This window comes from Saimiri boliviensis, chromosome 11, assembly GCF_048565385.1.
Source record: "Saimiri boliviensis isolate mSaiBol1 chromosome 11, mSaiBol1.pri, whole genome shotgun sequence".
Lineage (NCBI taxonomy): Eukaryota > Metazoa > Chordata > Mammalia > Primates > Cebidae > Saimiri > Saimiri boliviensis.
This window is the reverse complement of record NC_133459.1, coordinates 6,352,163-6,369,667: the sequence shown is the minus strand read 5'-3', so window position 1 is coordinate 6,369,667 and position 17,505 is coordinate 6,352,163. Positions and strand designations below refer to the sequence as shown.

The following is a 17,505-nucleotide window of genomic DNA, read 5'->3' as shown; positions in this document are numbered from 1 at the left end:
AAGGAACACATAAGCGATCAAATGATACGGTCAAAGGTTAATGATAGAATCTGGGTGGCAGGTGTATGGGTGTGTGTATACTTCTCTCAACTTTTCTGTATATCATACACATTTCATCATAAAATGCTGGGGAGGAAGGAAGAGAGGGGTTTGCAGGAAGAGTCAAGAGGGCTTTGATGCAGAGCTGAAAGTTGAAAGGAGACTTGAATCTTAGTGTCAATCACCGAAGGTCCCGGGCAGCCTTCAGATAGAGGTAAGAGCACATGCAAAGGCCCTGAGGCAGGAAAGGGCCCAGCTCTTTGAGGTGAGAAAGAAGCCAGTGCAGCTGGAGAGTGCGCAGGGAGAGGAAGACCAAGGACAGAGGTACAAGTGTTCAGAGGTCACGGTAAGGTTTCGGACAGTAAGTGTCGTGGAAACTTCTTGAAGTGCATGAAGCACGAGGGCGACGTGATCTGATCTGGGATTTAAGGGGCTGCTCCCACTGCTCTATGGAGAGTGCAGCACAGGCTAAGAAGGAGGGACTCCAGCACTGGGTTGGAGGGAGCCGTGGCTTAAGCTTGGGAAGCAGAAGAGAAGGAGAGAAGGAGGTGGGTCCCGGAAGGAGGCACCGAGGGAAAGAGAGGAATAAAGGTGGGTCGGCTGGAGCCCCTGCATGGATGGCAAGCTATCACTGCTCTCAGGCAGAGGAAGCCATCCTGAGCCCTGCTGCAGCCTTGAGAAGCTGCAGATGCAGATTCTGCATTCAGAGGGGACGTCGAGTTGGGTACCAAGCGCAGTGCAGAGCAGTGAGGTAGGGCTCAGATATGAACATGGGAGTCACTAGCACATGGTTGGCACTGGGGCCATGGGACCGGATGAGACAATCCCAGGAGAAAGTGTAGACAGAGAAGAGAAGGCCTCAGAAGCTCAGGAATAGTCCAGCATCAGGGGCTGGGCAAGGGAGATTGCAAAGGACAGGCAGAGGGAGACAGTCGGGAGGTCTCGGCAGCAGGGAGCGTTCACAAGGAGGGGATGGCCGCCTTGGGGGGTGCTGCTGGGAGGCCAGGAAAAGTGAGGACAGCACAGTGACCTTCCGGTATAGCAAGGCAGAGGTCATTGCTGACCTCTTCAAGTGCCTTATCTGGACCCCGAGAAGGAAAGCTGGAAGGAGCAGGGGGAGGAGAGGGGAACTAGGGATGAGTACATTTGTCACACACACACACACAAACATACACACTGTCTCTCTCTCTCTCACATACACACATTCAGGCACTCACACACACATGCACTCATACACACGTACAAATGCACTCATACGCACACGCACACACGTGCTCACACATGCACTCACACACATGTGCACACACATGCGCTCATACACATGCACTTACACATGGACTCACACAGACACACACATGCACTCACTTATACACAGGCACTCACACATGCACACATATGCACTCTCACATGAACTCACACATGGACACACATACGCACTCATGCACACACACTTGTACACAGGCACTCACATGCACACATGCACTCACACACATGGACACACACTCATGCACACACACATACACACTTGTGTACTCACACATTGATACTTATACACACACAGTCTCATTCACACACATGCACACACACATATCTTCTGGGGGCAGAACACTGAACTGAAGGGAAGCTGAACCCACAGGAGTACTTGTCTACGTAGGTTCGGTGGCTGCCAGCTGGTGGGGCTGCTCTAGCAGGAGCATACGGGACGACGTAGGGAGAGGCGGAATTGCAGGAACAGCAAAGAAAGACACGAGGCAGGATGGCTCGGCATGCTGGGAAGTGGCCCAGGTTCCAGGGGCTTCAGGCTTGAGACGCCTGCTGAGTTGGGCTGAGCTGAGCTGGGCTGGGCTGGGCAGGAGGCACATCTCGCACAGGCCACAGGAAGGCACACCCTGGGCTCACAGCTACCTTCTCCCAGCAGCCAGGTGGAGTGAGAGGACAGCCCTGTTAATATTCCCCATCACCTAGGGGGACCCTGGCATGTCTGGAAAAAGCAGAAAATCCCCCAGCACATCCTACTCATTTTGGGTAGTGGTGATGGGGATGGCAAGAAGCCTCCTTTAGCGCCCCCCCAGATCCTGACTCCAGCAGAAGGGCAGAAGAACTGAGAGGGAGGCTTAGCAGTGACGCCTGTGTACAGCTGTGTGCAGCACCTGTGTGTATCTGGGTGCACCTGTGTACACCTGTCTAGCCAAAACCATTTGCCAGGAGTCTGAAGCAGGTGGTGTGTCTCCCATGCGAATAAAGAACCTGCATCCGAAGAGCAACTGAAATATTGGCGGTGCTAAAAGAGGTGATGACACCACATCATGGGACTTGCTTGTTGAGCCAGAGTCTCTGACACGCCCACACAGACCAACATCACCAGCTGGGCGCGGCTGGAGCCCCAGCAAGCTGCTGCTGCCCACGCGCAGAGCATGCCGCCCACAGCCCGTGTTTTCCACTGCGTTCTCTCCCCCTCATCTGGAGTTCACTCTTTGCCCTTTGAATCACTTCAGAGGCAAAAGAGAAAGTGTTTCCTTGAGGCAAAGTTTTGTCTTTTGCTTTGGAAGCTACAGTCTCCCCTTTGCTCCAAAGGAGATTAGAATATTAAGGACGCAATGTCAGCTGAAGATTACATGAAAAGGATAATTAAACAAAAGCCCCATATTATAAGCCATCTAGAAGGGAAATTAAGCGGCTTCTGCATTCTCCGCATCTTTGAAGGATGTGCTTAGAGGGGGCAGGAATTGTTTGGCTTGATAAATAAAGATAGTAACCAAACGGTATTGCCCATTGTTCTGCCTGTATATGAAAAGCGATTGCTTAGCCAAGCTGACAGCACACGCCGCGGAGGCGCAAACCCCTCTGCCGACGGAAGGATTAAGAGACTGACAAGTTCTGGATAATAAGACTAATTAATAATTTCCATCTCTAAGGAACTGCGGCTCCGGCAGCTTCGTCCTTCCTCTCTCCGAGTCAAGCCTGGGCAGCCCAGTCCCTAAGGGCTGAGGGACAGAGGAGCGGGCCCAGGCCAGGCCAGTCCAGGAGAGGTCCTGGTGCAGTCACAGCAGGTTGGGTGGAGCAGAGGGGCTCGGGGAAGGCCACGCAGGAGATCACTGCCAGAAGGCAGAGCTTCCATCTCACTCAACCAGACACCAGATTCCCACCCGAGGTTGCGAAACAGGTGAGTTTTGTTCCTGATCACACAGTTGCATCTCACAAGCCTATTACGTTACCATTTGCAAGGTGGGCTCGATAGGACCTTCTCAGGGGACCACGTTCCCCACCTGCTGCTACTCCCACCCACCCAATCCCCTAGAGTAAAAGCCACTGGAAAGGATCCCGGGGGCGTGGCCACAGCCACTGCTTCCCAGGGGGCTGCCGAGTACCAAAAGCCTCTGTGAGTCTTAGCTCAATTCATCCTCCCGTTCAGCTCAGAAGGGAGGTATTTTAGGTTATTTTACCAGAAAGGAAATAAGGTTCAAAGAAGTTGGTTTGGTTGGCCAGAGTCTCTTGGCCCACGAGGCAGAGCTGAATTCAAAACCTTTGGCTCTGGTGGTCCCACGTAGGTGGCCAGGAGGAACACTTTCCTGATTCCCCGAGGTCTCCCCCATACTTAGGACCTACCCATCCACCCAGTGGGAGCAGAAGGCCCGTCCTCCCCAGAGGGCTCTGGCCGCCTAGCAGATGCTGGCCGCTGCAGTCTGCAAGGTGAAGGGTGAGCGGGGGACCTGAGCACAGCAGACTCCCCCGGTTGCCCCCTGCCAGGGGACCCTCTGAGAAAGCCGACTGGATGTCTGCCTGTCGCCCAGTCCCCAGAGGCGGCGACAGGTGAAGAAAGGAATCGGGATGAGGGAATCTTCTAGAAAATGCCCAGTGACTTTCCTCAGAGAGGATAATGGCTGTTTTGGGAGTCCTGCCATATTTTCCGGAGGCTTTAGGTGGGTACAGCAGTGGCCTTGGCATCGTAAATTGCAATCAAGCAAAGATGTCTAAGAGGGAAATACTATCCACTCTGCTGTGCAGCCTTGGCAAGGGTCCTGAAATCTTAATGGAATTGAGCAATTTTTTGCATAGCACTGTAAATTCCTGGTGTCTACCTTATCTCCTCATCACGTTATTCAAGGGACATGAAATGGAGAAGCATGCTGAGGCTGGCGGCTGGGAGGAAGCCGGACCCAGGAGGCGGCTCGGGAACCCTCTGGCTGACACAATCTTTCATCCCCAGCTCTTTTCCAAAGCCTGCCCCTCCCCAGCTGCAGGAGGGCTTTGCCTGTGCCTCCAGATGAAGCCTTGGGGTGGCTTCTAAGACCAGGGCTGGGTTTTTCTCCAGCCTGCAGCCTCTGGACTGAGTGAGTTTCTCAGTGTCCCCTATGGTCCCTCCTGCCAAGGCTTCCTCCGACCTGGGGTGCTGCTGGAGCCCTGCCCTCCCCCACACCCCCTTCCCCTTCCCCTAATTATCTAATGGCACCAAGCATCTGCTAGAGGCTTGTCTTTCTGGCAAGCTCCACGAAGTTAGCCCGTGTCTGGGTCTTGGGCCAGCCTTCCTTCTGCATGGTGGGGGTTGCAGAGGGCCGACCAGAAGCACAGACCCAGCCTCCGTCCCACGTGGTGACAATGACTAAATGTTGGCCTCACAGGCAGGCCGAGTACTTGTCCACAGCCTTCGATGGCTGTTGTTATTGTCACTGATGACAGGATGAGGATGGGGACGGCCACTGCTGTCACCGCCAGCTGGGGGGAAGCTTGCACAGCCTTTGGACCTGCAGGCACTGGTCTGGTGAGGCTCCTGTCCTGCTCTCTTCCGAGCCCAGCAGAGACAGGAGGATTCCAGGCCCTTCCCCATGCTCCTCTCCAGATCACCTGGCTGGTACAGGTGCTGGGACACCTGTCCTGAAGGCCTCTTTCCACACAGCCCTGTGCTGAGTGAGGTGTGGGGAACTGGAGCTCATGGGAAATGGGACCCCTCAAATGGCCTTGTTAGTGTCACTGACTACTTGGCGCTGTGACGCATCCTTGCTTCATTTCAGACGGCATGGAAAACACACCTTCCCTGCTTCTTCCATCCTTCAACTTTGGGCTCACCTCCTCCAGGAAGCCTCCCCTGACCACCCAGCACATTCTATGTCTCCTTCTCTGGATTCCCCATCTTGACCGGCTTTAGGGACCACTGACTAGGCTAGGGTCAGAAATGGCTTTGACACCACAGGTTCTTCACCTGCTGTCCATTCTCCATCGATGTCGCCCTGTGCCAGGGACTGCACAACATCTGAAATGCACTGCATTCGTGTAGACCTCACTCCCACAACAGCCTCTGCAGTCACACTGCTGTGAGCTCCATTTGATGGATGAGCAAACTGAGACTCGGAGAACTTAGACAAACTGGGATCCACCCCGAATGTCAGAGCCCAGCCACTCCCGTCTCTGCTGCTGAGACCCAGCTACCCCTAGGAGAGGAGTGGGCTGGCTCAGTGTCCCCTGCCAAGGCCCACGTGCTCTGGAGTATGCCCATGATCAGCTCAGCTGTGGCAGCAAAGGATGTGGAAGAAAGGCCCCATCAGACCCCAGCTTCACAGGGACGCCCAGGGCTAGGGCAGGAGAAATAGGGTTTGTGGCAGGGTTGGTCAACCTCTCTCTTGATCTTTTTTTTTTTTTGAGACAGAATCTCACTCTGTCACCCAGGCTGGAGTGCAGTGGTGTGATCTTGGCTCACCGCAACTTCCACCTCCTGGGTTCAAGCGGTTCTCCTGCCTCAGCCTTCCGAGAAACTGGGATTACAGGCGCCTACCACCATGCCTGGCTAATTTTTGTATTTTTAGTACAGACAGGGTTTCCCTAGGTTGGCCAGGCCGGTTTCGAACTCCTGACCTCGTGATCCACCTGCCTCAGCCTCCCAAAGTACTGGGATTACAGGTGTGAGCCACTATGCCCAGGCTCTTTCTTGACCATCTTAGCATCAGGACTGGTCCCTGTGAGGCCAGCACATCACGGCTCTAAAAGCTTCTCTTCCTTCTCATCTCTGTTCACTGCACATATGTGTCCCTTGAGCCTGGCCACTGAATCGCATGAGCTCCCCAGGATAGGGACCATGTCTGTTTAAAGGGCCTGGACTAGGGCCAGTCTACCCTAGGTCTTTTGGAGCCCCCTATTCTCCCTGACCCTCAGTTTCTTCTTTTTTTTTTTGTATTTTTAGTACAGACAGGGTTTCACCAGGTTGCAACCTGGCGAAACACTGGGATGAACGCACCCCAGCCCGGTTTCCTTCCCAGGGTAGCCATGAGAACCAAAAACCCAGCCTTGGAGTTTCTGATCAAGCGCTCGGTGGCTGTCACCCACAGCCAGGGCTGCAGTCTCCTGAGTCATGCACAGTGGTGAGCGTGTATGTGGGACCTCGGGACCAGCCATGTTCCCACTCTTGCTGGCTAAGGGTAACACACGGTGCTTATAAGACCAACGGTACCGGGGCTGGGCTAAGTGATGGTGCGCAGAGGGTCTGGCAGGTCTGGGCACCTTCCCCTCCCTGCTGATCCCAGATGCAGAGCCTGGGACCCCTCAGGGAGCAACTTGCTTCTTTTCCTTGATGCACATGGGTCCAAATGTCCTCCCTGGGGCGGTGTCAGCCTGACAGCAATGCCTCCCATCGCTCTCATTCCCACCCCCCCGCCAAGCCTCATTTGGTGGGAGGTGTGGGGCACTGCCCCAGCGCTGGATGGCGGTGGAAGGCCAGGTACAGAGCCAGCTCTGTCAGACTTTATTTCCCAGCCACTTCTATTTGACCCTGATGAAACATAAAAATGGTTACTGAGCCAAAAGCCTCAGGTATTTTTTATGAAGCTATAATATTCTCCATTTTAAGAAAGATTTTTTAAAAAGAAGGAAAAAAAAAAAAGAAAGCGATGATGTCCTGTTAAGCTAGTCTGTATACCCTAGGGATGGCCTGCTGGGGAAGCACCCAGCCCAGCTTGCCCAGGGGGAGAGGTCCCCACTGCCAAGAGGAGGCCACGGGCTGAGGGCTGAGCATGGCCGTACTCTCCAGGTGCCCCGCTTGGCTTGCAGTCTGTGCCTGAGCTCACCGCCAGGGCAATCCTTCCTGAGGGCTACAGGGCACGGTCCCAGGGGGTGCTGTGTTTCTGGGGAGACACTTGAGTTGCGAAAGAGCTGCTCATTCTCCAAACAGACATCAAGCCTGCTGGGTGGCCGAGGGACGTTTATTGCAACGACAGCACCACCAGTGTGGCCTCTGCTCCCTGCTCTGTCTGGGCTACAGAGGAGGAGGGTGTGAACATGGGGTGCCTGCCTGTGCCAGCGGGTTCCTGCCCAGCTCATGCTTTGGGAGGGGCTGGTTCGGCCCAGCTCAACCCCACTAGGAGGGAGAAAGCAGAGGTGGGATGCTGGGGATAGGGTGGCGATGGCACAGATACTTTCTCTGGGATTCAGGATCCACCCGGTGCTGGCAGCATCAAGCTATCATTCGTTGGGTGCCTGCCCTGTGCCAGGGACTGGGCGACATCGGAAATGCACTGCATCCGTGTAGATCTCATTCCCACAACAGCCTCTGCAGTCCACGCTGCTGTGAGCTCCATTTGATGGATGAGCAAACTGAGACTCAGAGAACTGAGACAAACTGCCCAGAGTCACACACTTCATAGGTGCTTCTTTGGGTGATCCTAACCCCACTATTTTACAGGTCTAAACCCCACCACACAGAAGGCTGATGATGCCCATCCACCCACCCAGTGTTCAGGGGGGTGGCCCCAGAAGGCAGCCTCCTGTGTGACTGTAGTGGGCAGGGGCCGGGATTAAGGGCCCTGCAGGCTGCCTGGACCTGACACAGCAGCGCTGCTTCGGTGCTCCTGCAAGAGACAAGTTCTGAGGACCCTTCCTGGGGAACCAGAGGCAGCCAGCTCAGAGAGGCCGTCACGTTCCCCAGACAGGTTCTGGTGTCAGTGGAGAGAAATATACACGAATGCCCCAGTGTGGAGCTGAGCCAGCTCCCTCTCAGACCCACCATGAGGTGCCATGGTGCCTGGTCCCTGGAGCCGGGCCAGGAAGGGTCACGGCCTACTCTCCTCTCTGCTGCTGGGGATGCCTGGGACTCAGTTGCCCTCAGGGACCTGCAGAGCCTGTCCTTCGGAAAGGATTCTTCCTGGCCCCTCGTGAGGGCTGCAGCAGGAAGGGAAGACTCCCTGGGGACATGCCTGGGCTGAGGCAGGCAGGGCCTGTGTCTGGGGCAGAGGCTGAAATGGCTGTTGGCTGCAAGGTCTGCAGTACGAGGAGCAGAGGTGGCTTCTCAGAACTCCAGAGCCTGTAGCAGCCTGGAGAGGACGCTTGCCCTCCTCCTCCTCCTCTTCCTTCTCCTCCTCCTCCTCCCCCTCCCTCTCCCTCCTCCTCCCTCCTCTCCCTCCTCCTCCTCCTCCTCCCCCCTCCCTCTCCCTCCTCCTCCCTCCTCCTCCCTCCTCTTCCTCCTCCTCCTCCCTCCTCCTCCTCCTTCTCCCTCCTCCTCCTCCTCCTCCTCCTTGAGGGAGCCCCAAGCCTGGGCTCTAGGAATGCCGGTCCCGCTGCCATGGAGCTGCCCCAGCCCCAGCTGTTCCTTCTAAGGGCCAAAGGAACAAGCATGCTAATGGGACCTGCTCTGGGGGAAGAGATCTACGTTCTGGCGAACTCTGCGGGGCTCCCATGGGGGACAGGTGGCCTGGGGCAGGAGCGGAACTGGGTGTCTCCCTCAGAGTCTCTCCCTGCAGCTTTGCCCTCCTCCCCTCTCTGGGAACCACCCTAGCAGACCCTGCTCTCAGCGCAAGGGTGGACAAGAAGCTGACCAGGCTGGGGACGAAATGCCCACTGATTTGGGGATCTAGGGCTTCAGCTCTGTCCTGTGAACCTGGTTCTGGAGCCCCAGGCCTTGTAAGGAGAAGCCTGGATCCCGCCCGGAGGCAGCACCGTCAAGAAGCCATCTTCTTTTTCTCCTGGGAGGTGGTGAGTCCCAGGCAAAGGCAACTTCGCTCCTGGACATGGGGGCCCTTTGGGGTCAGGACAGCCTGGAGTGAACCCCATGGTGAGCTGGCATCATTCCTGCCCCAAGTCCCCCACCTGTCAGCATCAGCCACAAAGGCTGCTGTGGGCAGGCTCTAGCTGGCCACAATGCCCATGGTACTCAGCCTCATGGTGCCTGCTCTAGGGGGTGATGGCACCCCTGTGTCCTGCACCCACTACTTCTAGGGGGACCCAGGGCTGGCAGAGGCTCATGTGGGGACAGCAGGCAGAGCGTGTCCAGGCTGAGGGTCAGGCAGCTGTCCCACCTCCTGGCCACTTCCGTGATCTGCGACAAGGCGCCCAATCTCTCTGCTTCTCAAATGCCTCCTCTATAAACGGGTGATGGTGGTGCCCCCAGGGGAGGAGCAGAGGACACCGATGGGTGTCCTGCATTGACTGAGCCACTGTGGTGCTTCTGGGAGGCTGTTTTCTCCCCGCTGAAGGGCAGCACCTCGTAGAGGTTCATTGCCCAGCCGGGAGTCAGCGCCAGAGGCGGCCAGTGGCATGATCAGGGCTGCTGGTGCTCAGGGAGGTCCAGGCGCAGCGGGAACCCAGCTCCTTGGACCCTGAATCCAGGGCCCCTACGAGGAGCTCAACTCCCAGAACTCAGGCTCAAACATCTGCCTGCTCCGGGGCTGCGAGAACCCGACCTGCACTGCCGCCCTGTCTTCTTCTCAGGCCCCGGGGTCCCCGTCTCCCCGAAGCTGTGCTCCTGCTCCCACAGGCTCCGTCCGTGCTGCCAGGGTGGGCTGGGAAGGAGCCCCCTCTGCCTCCACCCAAACAAGCCGGGCTCGGCAGCCAAACAGCCCCGGCCTGGCAATGGCGCCATGTGAGGACACACCCCCGCTTCGCTCGGGTATGGAAAGCAGTCATTAAGCATTTTAGAGGACAAGGGCAAAGAGAAAAACACTCATTAGAAGCAGAAATAGTTTCCAAATGAGCCATACAGAATCTGCAGGGAAGTCTGGCCTGGAATGGGGGCCTGGTCCCCCGAGGGGGCAGGCAGAGAATGCAGAGAAGGACGGAAGGCAGAGGGCCTGGAGAAGGGGCGCATGGGGCCGTCGGGGGCCCTGAATCTCTGCTGCTCACTCCTTGAAACCAGCAGGAAATCCCAAACAGGAGGGGCCGCTCTGTCCAGCTCACCCCTTTGTGCCTCTTCCACCCCAAGAGGCTCAGGGCCTGGTGGCTAAGGTGACACCCACGTCAGGGCAGAGGCCACGGCCTTGGGAGACCAGAGCACAGCCCACTCCTCTCCTGATCGCTGGGTGTCCTGGGCCTGGCCCTGCTCTCACTGGGTCTCAGAGATCCCTCTAGAAAATGCACTGAGCAGGTTCAGGGAGCCTGAAGGTCCGTCAGCTGTGACACAGAGTCCCCCGAGATGCCGAGGATGTGTGCCACCAGCAGAGGGAAAGAGGTGGCCTTGCCTGGCTGAAGTGGACTGAGCTCAGGTCATCTGGTCCCTCCCCAGCTGTCCTGGTGACCTCACATGGTGCCTACTGGTCATGGCAATGGCTTTATTCACCTGTGGGCCAAACGGGCATCAGTGCCCTGGGTGAGGGGTTTCCTGCCTGGCTCCTCGCTCACAGCCTAATATAGTATTTGTCAGCAATGAAGAGATGGGGAAGGAGAACATGAGAGAGAGAAAGGCAGAGAGACAGACAGCCTGAAAGACAGACAGACAGACACACAGGCAGCGCCCTCTCCTGAAAGCCCCGTGACTCAGAAGCTTAAGTGCCCTGTCAACTCGGGCCCTCCTGTGTAAGTCTTGGCACCAACCCTGCGCTCCAGGCCCCGAGTCTTTGAGGCCTGCTCATCCCTGTCCTGGGGTGGACAGGTCACCACGGCAGAGCTTGGCTCTCCCAAATGCTGGCTCCTGTCCTGGGGTGGCTTCGGCTCTGTGCTGGGCACTCGGGGGAGACAGGAACGCATGTCTCTCCCTTGGGGAGCTAACTGGCTGGAGAGGAAAACCCTGGCCCATGTAAGCAGACATGCCCACTAAGTGCAAAGCGGCCTTGGGTGACATCAGCTGGGGCATCTCAGAGGGGAGGAGTGAGTTCACGGTGGGCGGACAGGAGGCAGCCACTGAGCTGAGGCTAGAGAGGCGGGGCAGTGGGTGCTGCTCCTTTTTCCACGAGCACGTCTTCCTTCTCTTCCTCCCTCCCTCCTTCCTCCAACGCTCTTACCTTTCTAGAAGGCTCACCCCCTGCAGGGGGCTGAGAGGGCATGGCTAGCCCGTCCCTCCCTTCCTAGTGCCTCCTGCATTCAGAGGACCAGGCAGGCTCCCTCCTCAGCTCCCACCACGGGCACGGCCCTGACACCTTCGACCCCACCTAATCCTTGTTCTTGGTAATTGGTGTCAGAGACAAACTTGAGCCAATTTCCATCTGAGTCAGTGTCTCATGCCTTCTTTCCTACTTAACATCAGAGAAATTAAACCTGGCCACGCCGTCATTATCCTGGTGTTGTAATTAGCACCAGAACAAATTGCCCTGAGCGCCACCGGCTGCCGCGCTGGCTCTGGGCTCTGAGCAGGACGTGCGTCGCGCTAATTGCTTTGGCCTCAGCTCCTTAACCTCCTGTTGCCCCACATGGATGCAGGGGAGCAGGGTACCCCCACACCTGTGTGCACTCCCTCTTTGTGATCTGATCACAGAAACAAGTGTGACACTGAGAACACAGAGGAGAGGGAGGAGAGGGATGGCTCCCCCGGGCTCGGGCAGAGAAGACGAAGAGCCCCCAGCTCGGCCATGAAGAAGCCTGGATCCTGCCATCCCAGCCTTCAGGGAGGCTCCGGCTTCCCCGCCAGCGGGGAGGTAACGAACCAGACACACATGAATCAGTCCAGGTACGTCTGCAGCATATGGAGGCCGGGAAATGGGAGCGCCAGCGAGGGAGGGCTGGGGCAGAGAGCGGGACCCCTCCCCTCGCCTGGCCGGAGGAGAGGAACAGGAGCAGCCGAATCTAGGGGGGCCCTGGAGTGAGCAGAATGGGAAGTCATCAGCTCAGACCTCATGGCCGCCCAGTGGTGTCCGATTCCAGGAAAGTAAATTTAGTGGAATTAAAAAGCCACAAGAGGATGATGGAATGAGGGGAGGCGGGCGGAGGCGTGGGCGCGGGAGGACAGGCCTGGAGGAGCGGGCAGCTGGGCTGTTGGCAGGATGCCAGCTTCCAGGGGCTGCCCCGACAGGAGGGCAACGGACAAAGACGTGTTCTGGCCAGGGGGCATGAAAACCGAAAAGGAAAGGGGCAGAAACCAGACCCTTAGGTCTAGAGGCCCAGGAAGGGGTGTGCGGGGCTGCAGGCTGCTTTGGATAAAAGGTGTTTCTTGGGAAGGCAGAATTTGTGCTCTAACTCGGACTCGGCTGCCAGAACTCTGCCCTCGGGTGGAACCCCACCCTTTATCGGATAGAGGAGAAAACCCTCTGCCAAGCGGTGGAACACCTCTGGATCAATTCCTAGTAACAAGACCCTGAAAGCCACATCCCACGGCCATGCTAAGACTCCCCATCTCAGGGATACAGGTCTGAGCAATTAGAAAACCAGGTGCTAGCACGTCAGCCTCCAGGGGCTGCAGAGCCAGGGAAACTGATGACAGGGTGAGGCATCAGGAAGCGGCCTCTGTGAATCGGCACATCCCCGATGGCCTCGGGCGCCATTTGCCACTGAACTTGCTGAACCACAGACAGCTATTGCTGGGAACTGAGGAACGGAAAGGGTTTGGAGGCTGGGGCTGGGCAGAGCCGACGGGTAGAGAGCCTTGTCTAGGCTGAGCCCCGAACTCCGCATTGAGACGGCTCCACTCCAGCAGGCACCTTCCAGACCAGCTCTCCTGGGACCACCAGCCTCTCTCACTCCGTGGCATGTGTGACTCTTTTATCCCTGAGCTTGTGTCACAGCATTTGGGGGCTTGCTTTCCCCCATACCAGGCCCTCCAACTACACCCCCCACCAGGTCAGAGAGATCCCCAAACTATCAAGGCCCAAGGGTTTGCTGCCTTGAACAACAGAGTGGAACCATAGTGGGAAAGGCCTCAGGCAGCAACTCCTGGGTAGAGGCAACGGTAAGATCTTGGGGTGACAGAGGCCGGCCCCGGGGAATGGGCCGTTCTCTGGAGAACAGCTGCAAATCAGAGGATGTGTTTTGAAAAGGACCTATGTCCACTGCATGGACCCCTCAGACCTTCCCGCCCACACGGCAGGCAAGACAGCTGGCGGACGACCCCCAGTGGGCAAGAGGCCAAGTGGGCCTCCCGCACCCACCCGCCCGGCTCAGCGACACTGTGCACAAACACCACGGACAGAGATCTGGGCCCCAGGCCACTCTCCCACAGGAATGGTCAGCATGCCCAGCCACCACCTGCTCCATCCCTGCCAGAGCAGACATCACAAATCGATGACGGAGCTCCTTCCTCCTTTCCCCAGAGCCATCCCAATCAATCCAACTGCGCCTGGCAACCTCCGGGAGCCCATTTTCCACCAGTGCCTTCTAACTAACCCACGAGAGAAAATGGGTTTGCAGCTTTCAGCCAACAGGCATTTCAGGGCAGGATACTCAGCCTTCTTTCTTGTCCTGATCCAAAGAAAACTGAGGTGCCTTGGAAGCTGGAATCGCCTAGTTGATTTCCCATCGGTGGGCGAGGGCGACCCCTGCCACCAGGCCTTATCCCCTTCCTGACACCTGACAACACCAGCCCAGCCACCGAGCTGGCCTCCGTGCCGCACGGCCGAAGTCTCTCTAGGCAAGCTCGCCAGGGCCTCGGCCCGAAGCCACGCTGCATGCGGAGCCCCACGCCCTCAGTGCCCTCCACAGACCCTTCCCGAGCACCAGTGACGGAAGAAGAATCCAGTCCCAGCCACCTACCTGAAGGAGCCAGTAGCACCTCCGGTGGAAGGTGGGGATGATGGAGGAATGGACATAGCAGCCGTACAAGCACTAGGGAGAGAGGAAAAACGAGAATTCAGTTGGAAAGAGGGAAGGGAGGAAGGAAGACGGCGCAACACAGAAGGAGCAAGAAGGGGCCGTGGCCGCCGGCGGCCCAGGGAGACCGAGGGCGCCTCTGTGTCTGGCTCCAGCTCCAAGACTAAGGCTCTGGGACAGCACCGACCAAGCCCTGTGGGGACACGCCAGCCGGCAGACTCGATGGGCAGCTGGTGCTTTGCCCTCCGGGGGCCATAGAGGCATCCAGAACCCAGGATAGCCAAAGACCAGGGAAATGTACCTACGTCTGCGTTTGCCTGTAATTTCAGGGCCTTGGAGTTACTCTGCAATTCATTCCTAGGGCCTAGGTTAAGACCCTTTGGGGAACAGGGAAGGACTGATGGTTACAGGATTGATTAAAACACATGAAACACACACACACACACACACACACACACTGCAGACCTTTCCTGGCCAGGGGGCCCTGGCTGGTACGAGCCCAATGCGGGGGGAGCGGGGGAAACAGGATGGGGCGGCACTCACGCCCTCAGGAGGGGCCTCTAGAGCTTGGGGGGGCCTCTTGTGCAGCCCTGCTTGTGGATTGTGCCTGTTTATTCATATATTTGTTTGTTAAGTAATCCTGCATCTTTTGCAGATGGACTTGGTTTTGGAAAACAGACAGAGCCAGGTTGGAGAAAGTGGGTAGTAAGTGAAGTTCAGGAAGGATGGGCTGTGAGTCAGGATGGTTCTGGGCCCGTCATCTAGACCCAGGTGAGCAGAGTTGACCAGAGGGTGGGGTCATTGGGGCTGGCTTGTTGGTGAGGAAGGCTGCCCTGCCCTGATTCTGTGGCACTGCCTGTGTGTGCAGAGCTGGGCACCGTAGGCCAGGCTTGCTGGTGAAATGGAGAAGGGGCCTAAATAGAACCCCTGATCAGGTCCCTCTTGCAATCCAGCTGGAGGGTCTGAGTGGGAGGGAGGGGCCCGGCCTTGAGTAGGTTGTCAATATGGAGAGGGAAGTCTCACGGCACCCAATGATGGGGGCCCCATCAAGGCCAGCGCCAAAGCCTTTTCTTTTGGTGCTTTTGATTCCAGACTGGAATGATCTCCCTTTAATCAGCTTCGGAGTTTCCCTGGCTTCCCATTGCACCTCCTCCAGAAGGGGTAGGGCAGAGAGGAGAGGAAGCTTCCCCGGAGCCACACAGAGGCGGGAAAAGGTGGGAAAAGGCCTCCCCCGCCTCTCCTTGCTCATTGTAATCTCACTGTTGTCCCCCACACCCTTGAACCAGGTCTCCAGAGAGAAACGCCACCAGTTCCGCATTTAAAGCTTTGATCAGATGTTATTTACACCCTCCAAAAGAAAGAGTGCAATTTGGTTGAACTAGGAGTCCACTGGAACCCTGCCTTTCTGATGGGCAGAGTTGAAAGAGAAATCATTTTGGACTATGGGATTCTAGCTGCAAGAAAATCAGATTTCAATGTGTTAGAACTTTTACAGATCGCTGTCAGCTGGGACTTAAGCCCTGTATAAACCAAACAAACAAAGCGGAAATTAATTTAAACGATTCCCTTGCACTTCTTGCCCATGAAATGTATTTATTATTAAGAAAGCAATATTCTTTCTTGACTTTTCTTGTTTTCAAGACACGGTGTTTTGTTTTCGTTGTTTGGTAACTCACTCCTTTGCTGAAGGAGACTCACGTCTGGACATTTTTTGTAAGCTTTTGGTTGCAATAAACAAGCAACCCACCTGTGACTTTCATCAGCCTCTTTCCTTTGGAATTTCCATGTTCTCACGGGCAGGTTCATTACTTTGACTCATGTCACGAGCCAAATGGAGGGCGACATCAGTGGCTGAGGGATGCCTCTCCCGTCCCTTTGAAATAAGAGGCCTCCATCTGCTGTTTCCTCACTCTGTTCCTCTCTAGACTTGGCAATGACGCACCCTCTTCACCTGTCTTGTTCTCTGTCCACTACTTTCTCCTGGACTTGAAAAGACCGTGGCTGATTTTCACCATCACTTCCCCTTCAATTGCCTGCCTGTCTGCCTGGACTGGGCTTCAGCCTCCCTGAACCCCACACTCATGAGTGAGAATTTCCCAAACACCAACTGTGTTGTACAAAAGAGGAAGGCCCCCAGGCCCATTCCCCCAACTCCACAAAGCATCCCAACCCCTGTCTGCCGATAAACTGGCTTATCCAGAACTGCCCCAGAACCATCCGATACACAAAATGAAGTTAAAGAAAGGCTGCCATTTCTACACCAAGGCTCATGCATTTTAATCAGAGGAACCCTCGTGGCCTCACTCCAGAACCCAGTTACTGCATTTTCAGATACTACCCTAACCACTGTGGCAATCCCATGCCCCTGGTCTCTTTGGACGAGAAGGGTGGTCCTGGGATAGCGGGAGGGATGGGAAGTGCGGCTGGGGGCAGATCCCCGGCAGCAAGGACTAAAGGGTACCAGAGGAGGAAAGGAAAGAGCTATGCGAGGAGCCCCAGGGATTCAGGAAGTCCTGGGCAATCTGACCCTTCCATGTTGCCTGGCTCAGCCCATGGGCTCACGTCGATGATTGCTTATTTGTTGCTCCATCTGCCTTCCCACAATGGGGGCTCCGGAGGGCACGGGGCTTTAGGCTTTTTGAATAAAGATGGCCCAGTTCTCCCCACTGGCAGCTCCAAGACACAGGTCCTAAGAAAGGACTCCAGAGACGGTCAATGTTTAAGTTTTGCCTGTGGCACCCTGAACGCTGAGGACTTCTAATGTGTACTAGAAAACAACCTTGAAAAATGGCTCTGCATTTAGGGCATAAAGGGTTAAGCTTCAGTTTCAAGGAAAGCGGAGTTGTGTGGAGATGCGGTTTGCTGTCTGTGTGGGGAGAGAGGTTCACGGCAGTCCCCTCCTTATAAGTGGCCATGAGGACCCTGCTGAGTCCCCTCCCCTCCAGAGCGGCCCTGAGGACCTTGCTGAGAGGTGGAGCCTGCCTGGGGTGGGAGATGCGTGCCTGAGCTCCAAGAGTCCTCATCCTTCCAGGCTGTGCCATGGGTACGGCTCTAATCCTTTCTCTCGGGTGGCTGTGTGGGCTGAGGGCTTACGCAGCAATGGAATCCTTGGGACACTCCTTGGACCCCTGGGCATGTGCGCCCTCATCAGTGACTGTCACTGGAAGAGAACGTCAGAGGAGGCTGCAAAAGCTTTACCGCTGAGCAGGGTTTGCTGAGGGAAGCACAGCGGAGGGGAAGTTTCCAGCGGCAGGAAAAGCATACAGTGGAGGACAGGGGACACGCTCTCCCCTTCCAGTCACCTCCTGGCCCAAACCACGCCACGGCCCAGCCCTGACCCCTGGCTCTTGCCGCCCCCAGTGCCCTCACGTTGCAGTCTTTTCACCAGATTCCAGGCCATATGACAAGGTCGTTACCAAGCCAACCAGGGGTTAGTCGAACAACATTCCAGGAGGCCGTGTGCGGAATCCATTCCCTTTACCCACGAATCAAAAAAGCAATCAAGTTTGTCCGTAGTGATTTGTGTCGTACAACTCCTGC

At 56.4% G+C, this 17,505-nt stretch overlaps 1 protein-coding gene across 18 annotated transcripts in view; it reads right to left on the bottom strand.

Annotated features, from left to right (window-relative positions):
• The window catches only part of CAMTA1 (calmodulin binding transcription activator 1), a 964,942-nt gene that overhangs the window by 283,407 nt on the left and 664,030 nt on the right, over positions 1 to 17,505 (bottom strand). For 16 of the 18 annotated variants that reach the window (XM_039474351.2, XM_039474345.2, XM_039474346.2 and 13 more), the window contains one exon: positions 13,909 to 13,980. The exons of the other annotated variants lie outside the window; for them this stretch is intronic. In XM_039474351.2, coding sequence (XP_039330285.1) covers positions 13,909 to 13,980 — 72 coding nt within the window. The remainder of the gene's footprint in view (positions 1 to 13,908; positions 13,981 to 17,505) is intronic. 18 annotated transcript variants of the gene reach the window in all.